Below are 13,688 nucleotides of genomic sequence, written 5' to 3' on the forward strand. Positions count from 1 at the left end.
CTATTCAGTTGTCGATTTTTACTCGTCTTTTGAGTTATTGTCCTGTTGAATCATGAATTGTCTGTTAAGCTTCAATCGACAGAGAGATGGACTTAGTTCTCTTGAAAAATGTTTTGGAAAAATGTGGTAATTCATTTTTCTGTGGATGAAAGGCGTCCAGGCCCCGGCATAGCAAAGCCATCCCAAATCATGATATCACACATACTTCAGAGTTGGTTAACTCAACTTTGGTTTTACTTGCCCATTCAATAGTTTGCCAGCAGCACTGTGGAACAGCCCGACACTCTTTTGCAAACTTGAAAAGCCACTTCATTCTCGTGTAATGTATCAACAGAAATATTAGCCAAAGATTTATGTTAATTTCAAGCCAAAACAGGATTGTTTTTACCTCATTGAGCATTTTGCACTGTGCTTTTGCAGATATCTTTACAGGTCAGATGCTCAAAGGGAGAATAGCGCCAGTGCCGAACGTTCTCGATAGAAAGCCTGTTTATGAACATCACGGCTTTTTGAAATACTTCTGTAACTCTGCCCAGATTCATGCAATTCATTATATTTTAGGTCTTACGAGAGAAGGTTCAAATCAGACGATGCTTCTTGAGAATAGAAAACTAATAAAAATGGTGAGTGTTTTTATAGGGCAACACAGCTTTAACCAACACCTCAAATTGTGTCAAATTGATTGGCGTCTTATCCTAATAATAGTTTAGCCCCCCACTTACGGTGCCAAATATTGCTCCTTGGCTACACCATGCATGCTTTCTTGAATGAATCAAAGAGAAAAACGCAAATGTAGGCTGCCTTGTAACACACGTCGTGGTAAATATGAGTCACTTCACCACAATGGACGTCTGTGAGCTGTGGAGTTCTGAGGAACCACAAGTGTGATGACTGTTGTCGGAAGCCCGACTGGTAAACTGTCACTGTACGGCCACACAATCCTTTTTCGCAGTAATACGACTCAAACTTGCTGTCAGAGTTGTGGTGTGGATGAAGAGAACCAGTGCGGTGTTTGTGCCTGACACTTCTTTGTAATTTCTGAAGGAAATGTGTGCGGGGCCGCCCACTCACTGGTGTAAATGAGCAGGTTGGTGCTTAGCGTCTGTGTCAAGTATTCGATTGCTTTAAGCGTTGCCACTGCTTCTGTGATGATTGATTCTGATTCTGAGCATGTGGAGTCCTTGGGTGTGACGTGAAAGGAAACTAGCAACACACACACACACGCACACACGCGTCCACACAAAAGCAGTTAAACTTTTAAAGCATCATCACCCTCGAAATTTATTCCACATAAAAAAAAATCAGTAATATGCAATTTTCAGTAATTTTCTAAACTTGTATTAAGTTTGTATGAAAAATTGTATAACCTAATTTTCACGAGAAATATTGTACTTTTGATGTTATTATTTTCTCATTACACATGTCATTTTTGCATGCTGATCTACTTTAAATGCTCTGTTAGGCTATTATACCTAACTTTTAATGGGCAGGGAAAATAAATCAAATTTCTCAAGAAAGTACAATGTACAAGCGCATTTTCTTTGTCTAAACGTAGAACATGAGTTTAACTTCTTTAAGCAGTTAGGGTGACAACCACAGCACTGAGCGCAAACTTGACAAAATCTTTGAGACTTTTAAATTGGGATCAATGCAGAGTTACGGTTTAGTGTATATTATTACATTTACAATCCTCAAAATAATCCTCTCGTTCTTTCGCGTTTTTTTTTTCCCAGTTATTTTGGAGTTTGTGAGGAGAATATAAATCATAAAGCCACACGGTTGTCCCCTTTAGTCGCAAAGTGGCTTTTCAATCTCCTGTGCTGCCCCGCCGAACAAATTGTATTGTGTCAAGTTTCCTGAATGTTATGTGCCAGATACAGAAAAGAGGCGCAAGCGAAGATCAGTGAAAAAACAAAAAAACGGAACACAACAGCTTTATGGGTCATTCAATTTTATTACACTATCAATTAGCTTGGTGTGTTTTTTTACAGCCTCCGATTGCTTGCAAGTACATTTACACAACAGAGAACACTTTTAATCAAATTAGAATAGCTTCTTATTCTTGGTGCATGGCTTCAGTTCAAGGTTCGTATGTGGGGGAGAGGGGGGGGGGACATATTCTCTTCTTGGTGGTAAAGAACTAGTGTCGTATATTTCTGTGCACAAGCCAGGGATGGGCATGATAAACGATCCTTTGTCTGGAATTGACAGATGATTATTTATTTATTTTTTTTTGCGACTTGGAGTAAGTGAGGCAAAATGGAGCGTGCTACTCAGCTGCCACCATCAGAGGTCGTTTTGATTCAATCTCAACGAGTTTGCTTTCTAAAGAAGCCCAGCGACAGTAATGGGAAGTTAGGCTATATCCGAGAATAAGTCGGCGATTACAAAACTCCATGGGCAACATTATTCTGCCCTGAAAACAGGAGTTCAGAACATCGGTATTAAAAAAAAAAAAAAAAAAAAATCACAAATACTAAATAATTCATTAATTGCTCAAGAAAATGTGGTCAAATACCCATCCCCAGCGCATACAGAGCAATTTGTTTGGATTGTGCTTCGTGCCACACCGTCGCTTTCAATTAGGTTGCATACACCCGACTACAATGAACATTTATCTCAAACATGTCATTGATTGACTATACAAGCTTCTAAAATGACACGTGAAAAGCATGACCCTTGAACCAACTGATTATTACGTCCAATATAAATAAAAAATACAATATAATTACATCCAAAACACAGCATTGTTAAAGGCAATAACGCAGCAATTAAAATCCTCAATGACATTTTTTTTAATATTTCACAGGGAGAGAATTGAACAGAGGACACGTGTATAAATGTGATTGGGGGTAACTACGGTATGATATACCTTTACTATGTCTGCTAAATGCTGGTAGGGAACCCTCAGTAGTGGTTTTTGCGATCAAAATAAAAACAGGCAAGCTTATTCTCGTCTATGGTTTCAGTAGTATCGTTAAACTGTGAACATTCACTAACATAGCTGTACAAATTATACAAAGGCTGTGACCCATCGGAACACAACCCCCCTCATGAAACACCATCACAACTCGGTTGTGTGTGCATGTGTGTGTGTGTGTGTGTGTGTTTTTTGCATCATCTCCAAAAAAAGGGGGATTATCTGCACAACCTGCAACATGACCCTCTTAAGTGGCTTTGTAAAATGACACACGCGGCTAAGAGGAAAACGAACGTATCAAAGCGTCGACAGAGTGCTAATATTTTGTGTTAAGATGTCAAGACGAGTAGCTTAATGACATTCTATCACTACTTATAACTAGGTGTGCTTTGTTTTTTCTTTTTTTTTTTTTTTTTTAGGTTTGAATACACACATTGACACAATATACCGCACTCAGTATTTTACACCTCCGGCTTTTTAATTCCTCTGCCTTGACACTCACCTGACAAATTAAGAGCAGGCTGCTACAAAGTACTGACGAGAGCGTCAATGCATGTTGTGTGCCTTAACGTCACTACTCTGGGTTTGACAACGGGGAAAATAAAGTAACTAACTAAGGGAATGGAATCTCAACGTCTACCTTAAATACATTCAGAAAGAAGTTACTGTGTCGTCTTGTGCTGGTTTTTTTTTACAACAGTCCGTTTTCAATCAGCCATGTAAGGAAAATGCTTCTCCTTCTCGTTTATAGCACAATGCACTAGTTGATGTATTATTCCGTTACACCAATGAGTTAAAGAAACGCCTACCAGGACGTCTACTACTAGGTGGATACACTTGTGCCCGGAATTAATCATACCCTCGACAAAGTAAAACAAAGTTATCTTCTGGCTGGATTGACACAAAAAGTGCCCGAAAAGATATTAATTTGGAAAAATGATTCATAAGGTTCAAAATTATTCCGACTCATCCTATATACAGACATAGCTCGGCATATCTCATGTTCATCAATCCTCCTTTCTGTAACTTCTTCTCATTCAGATCGCAGGTAAGCAGGAGCTGACCCGGCGGGCTTTGACAATTCACACTTACATTCACAGCTGGACAATTTACAGTCTTCAGTAAAACGTAATAAGCATGTTTTTGGAATGTAAGAGTAAGCCACAGTACCCAGTGTCTAATGTTCAAATTGATTAAAATGATTTTGATGATGCTACACGTTACCAGGATACTTAAGAATGACGCAAAACAAGGGCTTGTCCAAATGTAAAACACTGTGCCAAAAAATTAAATCCAATATCTTAAATATTAATACCGCCAACACATATGCTGAAAGTCAATTCCTGCTGTGTCATTTCCAGGCAGAAGACAAATAACTCATAATCCGAACGGGGTATGAATCATTTGGGGCCGAACTGTACGTCCGATGTTATTTACAGTGTCCGTTTGCAACGGCAACTTTTGAAAGAAGCAGTGACGGGAACAACACAAATAGTTACAGCAGCTTCATACACCGAGTTGTCATGCTTTTATTAAATCTAGATTCTGTTTTACAGTAATTCCGTTTGCAGGACAAATAAACTTAATTAGGCGCAACTGAATATTTTTGCTGTACTGTATAATCGACAATTTATATAAAGCAACTGTTGAGGGCTGATACTCGGAATTAAATAATATAGATTTTTTTTTTTAAATATCTATATGATCTCATATGAACTTTTGGAGATGATTTGGTTCTAAATGAGGATAAACAGTCTGCCTATCACACTCATCTACATGGATTCTCTATATCTGTGTGACAATATGAAGTCAACTATGGAAAATCAATATAAAGCATTATGCACCATTCAGTTTCTGGTGTGTCAGTAGGTCATGTCATGCCACTGTGATGATTGTTCCAATGGGAATTTTTCTACAGTATGCAGCAGGATCTAATCCAATGGAGATTATAGCAGGTGAAGTGTAATATCCACTATTCACATTTTGGTAATGATGATTGATGGAATTGGTCATTTACAATAAGTATGGACTAAAGACTGATCTTATCCAGTTAATTAATGAAATCTCAATATTTTTAATCCATTACAGGCGGTGTTGATGGTGCACCACCATGACAACGGGGCGAAACCGGCGGTCATCTTGCTACGAAGTCAGTTCATCTGCTCAAAGAATTTGTAAGTGGGGTTTTCGTAGCCGTGGTTTTGCATTTTGGTGAGCTGTCGCTCCTCTGGGGTCAGCATGGGGTCCACCTGTTGGAGACAAACAGGAGTTCAATATACACATGGTTGGAAAGAAACTTTACCAGACATTCAGGGCTCTCCTGTATATGTTGCACCGTCTAACTGTGCAAAGGGGCAGGCCACACCAAGTTTTTCTATTTTCGCAGGTGCAAGGAGCTTGGCGCAGTTTGAAATGGGCGGTTTGCGCCATTGTGGGGGTGAACGGGCTAGACTAGACAAGACTAAATTTTTTTAAACTTCTCTCCCTGCTGTCAGTCGTTCAAACTAGGCCACGTGTTATTCTAGTTGCTTGATGTGGCTCTCCTTTTGTCTTACCTCCACGATGCCGTGGCTGATGGTGCCGTAGGGCTTCCTGCGCACCAGCAACAGACTGATAACCATCACCATGGCGATGGCCACAGCCACCACCAGCAAGCCCACCATTGCCCCACGGTTAAATGTCTCCAAGGCATCGGGTTGCTTTGGAAAGAAAGATGCCAAGTGATGACCATGTTTGTTTCTTGAACATTGATTATTGGGCCACGTCACTCTTACCAGTTCATCTCTCTCAATCTCATCCGGTTTGTAGACAACCTGCTTGAGCTCCACGGAGGTGTTGATCTATGAGGGAACAGAATGTGCCGAAACATTTTGGAAAAATAGTTTTTAATATGACATATAATGAGTAATGACTTTTCAATTGCTTGAACACAGTAATTGTGAAAGTAAGGGCCCTAATTTTGTACCTGTGCAGTCAGAGTAAAAACATTTTCGTGTCAGGGCAATATTATAGTATTCGGGAATTCGGTAGACCGAGGGCGTTTTCGATTACATGTCGGTGTGCACCTGACCATTTGGTGACAGAAAGTAGATGAGAAGTTGTAGTGCAGGTGGTGAAAAAGAATTTTGGTGGATTTGATCCAGGCACAGGCACATGTGTTGCTAGTATGTATGGTGGATGACGTCAACGTAAATAATTCATAAATATGAAATCAGCGTGCATCAAACCCGCTGAATCATTGTACAAATCAATTCATTTGAATGCATTATTAGTAGCTTTCATATATTTTTAAAAGCACAACTGGTGTGTGTGTGTGAATTTGTAGTGGCAATTTTACACCATCCGCAAGTGGGAATCTTGCAGTTCTATATAAATGTACCTTGCGAGCGCCAATCATCTACATGGACATCTGTCACTCTAAAATATCATAATTGATTTGAGCCCATCGCTCTAAAAAAAAAAAAATGTAGGCTTGCTTCCCCTAACTTCCTCGAGTGATGTGCTATGAGACAGGAGCACTTACGAAAAGAAAATACAAAATATGTCTCCTTCAAATATGAGTTGACATAAGAAAGAAGTCTACCTTTTCCTCATATTCATAAGTAGGAGCCCTCTCAGATGTGGCATAATCATATTCGTCTCCTGCAAACGCAAAATATTCATTACTTTGGGTTCAAGAACACCTCATTCACAAACAGATCTGTTATTTCTATTATAACTGCTTGACTGAGAAAAAAATCTTTAAGATAGATTACAAGGTCCATGTTTCTCTTGGAACACGTCTGTATAACAGATGGATAAAGAGGAAGTAGATCGAGTGAATCCTTGCTCACCTTTCTTATTCGATTGCAGGTCTGTAGCGACAAGGACGAAAGCCAAAGTTAGAAAAAAACAAAACCGCCTAGTGCAATAGACGTAGCATGATGCAGACATCGTTCGTACCAACACGGGGAGGATAAGGCCTGTTCTGGAATTCTCTCTCTTCTTCTTCCTCGTCATCCTTCTCTTCCTCGCTCTCAGCTGGCAGAAGCTCCTCAGTGGTGTGCGTCTCAGAGAAGGACGTGGTCATGAGCTCGCTGATGTCGCCCCGCTCTGCCCGCACTAGCTCTTCTACAGCAAACACATATACAACTTTAGTGAACGGCATTTTTAATGCCACCTCCTCCCCAAAAAAATATTCCGTCGTACGGATATCATCATGCAGCTCCTCGGCCAAGATTGGATCCTTGTAGAGCAGGGCCAGACTCTGATTCATCCTCTCCTCGATCACATGCAGATGCGTGTACACCTGAAAAAAAAAATGGGATTTGCAAGTCTTAACAGCAAGTCGCAATGGATCTGGCCTGAAATGAACTCAGATGACCGTGCGCACTTAAACGTTAAAATTTGGAGTTCAACCAAACCCATTCATTCATCCTTGTTCCATACAGTTTGTCTTCATTCAATTTACCGATGAGCTCAAACCTATAAAAGCTGACTTTGAGCAGAAGGCGGGGTACAACATAGACTTGTCACCATTCAATCACAAATAATCAGGAAAAATACTTGAAAATGCATCGTGTGAAACATCCAGGTCAGAGTAGACCTTCCTGTTTACCTTTTATGGTGTACTGTATTTGTTACGTGTTTTAAACCAGTGCTTGGTCTTAATTAGGTTTAACTCAATTAAGTTTTTCTGCAACATTTGATATAGTGCTTAGCACACGTGCCTCACAGCTCCGTGGTAAAATTATTCCAACAAATAATTTATTGTACTCCTTAACAGCTAATTTTAACCAGAAATGGCTTCATATTTTTCAAGTCTTTACTTTTTATCTCACACATCAGGTTTTTGAGATATTTTCATTTTTTCATTTAAATTTTGACTCCGAAAAGCTTGTGCGATATAAATGTTACCATACGTTATTATGTAGCTATGACATTTCAGAAAAAAAAATCCACCTGTTGCTGAACCTAACTTTTAAAGGGGAAGTCAACCCTCCAAAATTCTTGCAATAAAATTTCTATGCACCTTCACGAGTCTAAAAACGGCATTCTGATTAATATTGCGTTTTTAGACATCTTGGGGGCGGCCATTTTGTCACTTCTGTCGACTGAAGATGACAGCTACTTAGGGCCCAGATAACGACCAATAATGACTAAGAAAACAGGTGAGCAATGATTGGTCGTTATCTGAGCAACTGTGATGTCATCTTCAGTTGACAGAAGTGACAAAATGGCTGCCACTTGAGACGGCTAAAAATGGGTGGATTTTGCTGCGTAACTCATATTTGGCAAAGACAATATTAATCAGATGATTCGACTTTATAGTAAAAAAAATGTTTTGGGTTTACTTCCCCTTTAATTCATAGATATATTAGTATTACACATATTAATTTTAGAATATTATTATTATTAAAAAACTGCGCCACAGAAAATAGGAGGACAGATTCACGCAAAAAAATAAAATAATCCTGAAAAGTCTACTTGCATTTCTGAAAAAAATAGTCCACTTGTTGGAGATTTTTGACCAGTGTCATTAGAACATCACAGACGGGATTGTGCTCAACATTGAAGTTTCCAGTATAGAAATAAAGAATAATGTTGGTTCTGTAGTCAGCAAAATCTCCCTTTGATCGCAGCTTCAAGAAGATGAATAGATCCCTTATCTTTTTTTTTTTTTTTAATCGAAGCGACACTAAAAGCCCGTACAGAATTTGTCGTAGTCAGCAGTAAATTTCAAAGCGTCAGGCACCTGGAATTTCATCTGCTCAGCCTTCTGCGGGTCGACGGCCACAATATGCTGGTAGTGCCTCAATGTGTGTCTGCGGTCCTTCTGTTCGGCTGCCATGTATCGCTTCAGAGCCTGCAGCACGCGCTCTGGCTACAAGGATGACAGAAATGCTTCATCGCGGCCATTTTACGACGACGCAATTTCTATGCCCTCTAAGTATTACCTGTGGCTCGTCAGACTGGACTGCGGTTAGGTAGTTCTCCAAGGCCAGGCGGCGGTTGTTGTTGAGGATGGACTCCACTCTGGCCAGATGCGTCTCCACCAGCCTCTGCCTTTCGCCCGCCACTTGCTCCTCCAGCGTCTGCAACACCGACTGGAAATGCTGCAGACATGATGACGGAATTACAATGGAGGCCACGTAATCACTATCTGCCATTATATCACCTGACATACTCACCTCATTCAGGGCTTGCTGCTCTGACTTTGGCAGATTCTTTGACTCGTTGTCTGCCTCAGCCCACTCCTTCATGATCTAACAAATGGAAAGATTTCATGTCACAAAACAGGAATGTTGAAACTATACATGGGCTTACGATATTGGCGGAAAAAGCCCAAAATGATTCAGAGCCTGACAAAATGTATTTTTGTGAAAGTACATTTTTGTTTCTTTCTTTAGGCTCTCAACTATGTAAAGCAGGGTACATGCAAACCGCCGAGCTTGATTTACCACTACGATGTCTCTGGAAGATTATCCCGTGGGATTATTTTGTAATATGTTAAGAGTGATTTTCTCCACCCTGATATAACCCAGTTGAATATTTCCAATGGCAATTCCATACGTGTATGATCAACATGAAACAGTGAACTTCATGATTGTTTTTTATGTTTACAAAATGACCAATATTATTGGAGACATTTGAAGAAAGAATATTTTGGACATATTTGCAGTCTTTATTGAGTGCACCTGTATTTCTGTTTTGAGTTGTGTTTATTTTTGTCTTGATGCCTTTTTTTCTGTCTTAAGTTTTTGTGTCCAGCTGTTTTGATGAGCCCAGTCCACTTTGTCTACCAATCAGCTCTCTCAGCCACTTATGTCTGGTCCAGGTGCTTCTTCTGATCTCGTCAGTTTGTTTATATTTAGTTCCCTGCTTCCTGCCTGTCCTTAGTCGCATCATTGTGTTTGCGGCTTTTGTTGCTGACGCATGTATGTTTTGTTTCCTGGTGTTTCTCTGTGTTGTTATTTGTTTATTTATTTTTAGAACCTTGTTGATTTATTCTAGAATTTTTTTTCCCCAAGTATCTTTGGAAGCATATTTTGTTTTAGGAAATACAGGTCTCAGTGCACTCCACTATTGTCTCCTCACTTCACTATGCAAACCCTACCATGACGACTAACATCCGTCCATCCTTTATGCGAACCATTTATCCTCATACGAAAATGTAATTTAAATTAAAAAAAAAAAGTGGCTGCATCTAAATTATTTACATTCATGCCATCTTGTGGAAGAAAATGTCATTGTCACTCCACATCCCTGGCATTGATACTAGCTGAACAACAGTGGATTACTTATTACGTATTAATGAAACCATTTTCTAACCAATTAGCGGAAATTGGCTAATTTCCCAAAGCACACCTGATCTCTCACTTTTACACTGCTCTAAAAGATTTCAGTATTTTCATCCATTTTCTAAACTCAACTTAGTGAACTCGAAGACAACTATTGATGCTACATGAAGTACAAATCAGAAAATGACATTGTAATAAATTAAACATACTAATACATTAGACACCATAAAACAAAAGATTACGATAGAGTATATGATATCCGATCATGAAGTCGAAACCCATTTAAAAAAAGAAGCGTTGTAGTTCCTCAAGCTGTCATCCGATATGGAATACAGATACTTTTAATCTGTGTTTTGCGTGCTGTGTATCAATGCAAATGTGGTCAAATGAATAATATGATCATATCTCAACATTTTATGAAAAGTGTAGTGAAACCTTAGGATGCTCAGTTTGTGCACATTTGTATATTGGTTCTCTCCACCATGTGAAATTCACCTCATTGATGCTCTTCATTCGCCGTTCCTCCAGGTCTGTTTTGGCACGCAGGAAGTTGGCATGCTCCGTGTCGTCCACTGGCTTCTCAAAATAAACATCCACGCCGTCTGTGGGTCGAGTGGTTGTCACTGCAATGGAAGTGGTAGGAAACGGAGGCAATTGCTTTTACTTGGCCTGGCTTCAAAGTTGAAAATCAGGAAATTATTCACAATGCTTCACATTTTATTTTACTGCCTAATTCCAAAGTGAAATATATTTCCCCCTCAGAATTAGAAACAAACGACCACATACTGATAATATGGGAGGTATTTCTTTTCCAAGATTTGAAAAAAATAAATGATTAAGAAACCCCATATTATTCACAGCCATGATCCAGGTGAAGGATTCAAAGCGTGTGAAAACATAACAAAAATGTAGAAAAAGTGAAGCTCTGTAACATCCCACAAATATTAACATGAGTACTAGTTGTGCTTATCAAGAGGGGATGAGTGTAAGTACCGCTGTCTCCTTTCGCCACCGGTGGTGCGGTTGTGGCTTTGTAGCTTTTGTCGTAGTAGGACGAGTCCAGATAGTCAGACGTCTGGTAGGGACCCGAGTCGATGGGGTATTCGTACTTCTCTGGGTTTCTCACTGCTATGGGCTCCTCCTCATCCTCCTCTTCCACCGGATCCTCGTCCACCTCATCCTCTTCCTCATCCTCGTCTTCCTCCACCACCTCATCATCATCGTCCTCCATGTCCGTCTCGTAAATGTCGGTGTCCAGGGAGGGACTCGGGGTGGGTTCTATCACTTTGGCGCTGTTGAAATAAAATATATCGATCATACATTTATACATGCCAAGTGGTCACGGTGAATCCTTCAGCGGTGTCTTACGCAGAATTGAGTATTCCGCGATTCTGCGTGGTCTGGTGGCCCGTGAGGAGTTCTCTTTCTTCCAGTTCTGACTTACTGCTGGTGCTGCTTCGACCTGGGCAGCATACATATTCCACCCCGCGGAAATTTTCTCCGCAGGGCAAAAGCATCCCATAGCTGTGAAGCTCCAGATTGTCGACAGTGCACGCCTGAAGGACATTCACGTCATCTTCAACGCTTTAGCAACACATATTACGCATTTCGATATACTGTCATGTTTCGTACCTCCTTTGCAATGTTGTGCCAGAACACGTAACTCTCGCAGGCATCCATCTTCTCCTGGTGGAGGAAACGGCATCGGTCTGGAACCAGCAGGGCCTCGCTCACATACTCACCTTCTGTACCAATACGGAAAAACACAAAGATCTCAGAGTGAGAATTATTATGGTGAAAATGTCCTTTATGTTTGTCTTCATCTATTATGCATTTGTCCGTAATACATGAGCTATCGTGCTTTATTTAAATGTTTTTATTTTGGTATTGCTGTACGTATGTACAAGGGAAGTCAGATTAAACAGTTGTTTGAAATTGTAGTTTACCTCCGTGACTTTTTATTTAAATCTTGCGCTTGACAAATACTCTGTATACAGTATGAAATGAAAAACTAAAACGAATACTAAAACAAAGAGAAACTAAAACAAAATAAAATGGAAAAAAAAAACAAAAAACAAATAAGCCTGTTCTGAAAACCAAATGAACCTAACTCTATTAAAAGAATTAAATAAAAACTAACCATAATGAAAAATGCATATGTATCATAACCCAGGGGTGTGTCAGAAACAATACACCCTATTCAAAAATGCCATTCATTGGGTAGTATAAAAAAATAAAATAAATCCTTAAATTGGATGTTATCAGCATTTTGTTGTTACAGATTTCGCCCTGTGAGTGTGTGTGTGTGTGTATAATCAAAGATGGGTTGCATGATTGTGCATGAGTCATGAACGAAGTGCCTGTGAGTTGGCAGCCTGTTCCAACAGCTCTGCCAATTTTCTCCTTAATTTGTACTTTTCCACCCTTTCTTGTCATTAACTCCTCATTGTGCATCACGCTAAACCATTTTGGCTCAGTTTCAGTGCTTCTGGTCGTGATATTCTTTGGCACTGCTTGTTGTGTCAGACTTTATAGGTAGCATGTTTGCATACAGCTGTTATTTTATCCCTTAATTTACACTTGACATACTTTTTGCGTAGTATTACTCCAACAATTTGGCCGTTGTTTTTTTTATTGAGGGGGCTGCTATATGACTGTCGACGTCTGTCTCCGATGCTACAACTGCGAGGAGTTTCACTCCTACCGTGGAGCTGGCTGACGTCCATTTAGTGACAAATGCATCTCGGAGGAGATACAAAGAGAGACGAGGAATGAAAATGAAGTAAAGTGAAGAGACAGAGAGGTCTAAAATTGGACAGGAGAATCGAACCAATCCTTCAATACGTTATTTAGTTAGTTGCCAACGGACAAACTACTGTCTATTTTCTAACTACAATTGTTTGTTTACATTAAAACTCAGCCTGTAGCAAATGTCATCATTCATTATTTTTATTTTAATTATTCTCTCGTGTGTTTGTATACAGTATTTTACAGGCGAGGCTGTTGTTAAAGTCTTCTAGAAAAAAGTTGAGTCGACAGATGTGGTATGTGTGTACTATGCTTAAGCAGAACATCCTTTTTATCCTTTCACCCACTACACAAAGTTCATGATCATAAGTGAGAGTAGACTATAGATAAAAAAAAGTCTTCACCTCCCTAGGGCCGTTACCGCAACAATTCATCGATCAATGTCATATTTCATCCCTCCATTCCTCAGTGTTTCTTAATCCCCAGCTTTAGCTCATTTGTCTTTTTTACTTCCGTGTGTGTTGATCACACTCCACCGCAAATGTAAGTCGTGCTTATTTTTTTTTTTGCATGCCTAATTTGCTGCAGAGTACATCGATCCATTATAGACAAAGGAACATTCACGCCATCTCTGAGTGGGAACATCCCACGCTGCTGACACGACTGTCAGGCGAGTGAGACACTGCACAATTAGTGACTCAATATTTGGCATGTTTCCTCAAAACTTGGCCTTTTACTCA

The 13,688-nt window shown here is 39.8% G+C and overlaps 1 protein-coding gene across 1 annotated transcript in view; it reads right to left on the minus strand.

Moving 5' to 3' along the window:
• Positions 1-1,934: 1,934 nt before the first annotated feature.
• The window catches only part of aplp1 (amyloid beta precursor like protein 1), a 35,308-nt gene continuing 23,554 nt past the window's right edge, over positions 1,935-13,688 (minus strand). Inside the window, exons 4-17 of the mRNA XM_088306081.1 lie at positions 11,833-11,945; positions 11,569-11,756; positions 11,194-11,492; positions 10,696-10,823; positions 9,091-9,165; positions 8,857-9,015; positions 8,655-8,783; positions 7,109-7,208; positions 6,863-7,030; positions 6,754-6,774; positions 6,504-6,562; positions 5,695-5,760; positions 5,476-5,619; positions 1,935-5,169 (exon numbers count right to left, since the gene is read on the minus strand). Of these exons, the coding sequence (XP_088162207.1) occupies positions 5,071-5,169; positions 5,476-5,619; positions 5,695-5,760; positions 6,504-6,562; positions 6,754-6,774; positions 6,863-7,030; positions 7,109-7,208; positions 8,655-8,783; positions 8,857-9,015; positions 9,091-9,165; positions 10,696-10,823; positions 11,194-11,492; positions 11,569-11,756; positions 11,833-11,945 (1,748 nt within the window). The 3' untranslated portion in view covers positions 1,935-5,070. The remainder of the gene's footprint in view (positions 5,170-5,475; positions 5,620-5,694; positions 5,761-6,503; positions 6,563-6,753; positions 6,775-6,862; positions 7,031-7,108; positions 7,209-8,654; positions 8,784-8,856; positions 9,016-9,090; positions 9,166-10,695; positions 10,824-11,193; positions 11,493-11,568; positions 11,757-11,832; positions 11,946-13,688) is intronic.

Source organism: Idiotropiscis lumnitzeri, chromosome 10, assembly GCF_059441095.1.
Source record: "Idiotropiscis lumnitzeri isolate Australia: NSW breed Sydney's pygmy pipehorse chromosome 10, RoL_Ilum_1.0, whole genome shotgun sequence".
Lineage (NCBI taxonomy): Eukaryota > Metazoa > Chordata > Actinopteri > Syngnathiformes > Syngnathidae > Idiotropiscis > Idiotropiscis lumnitzeri.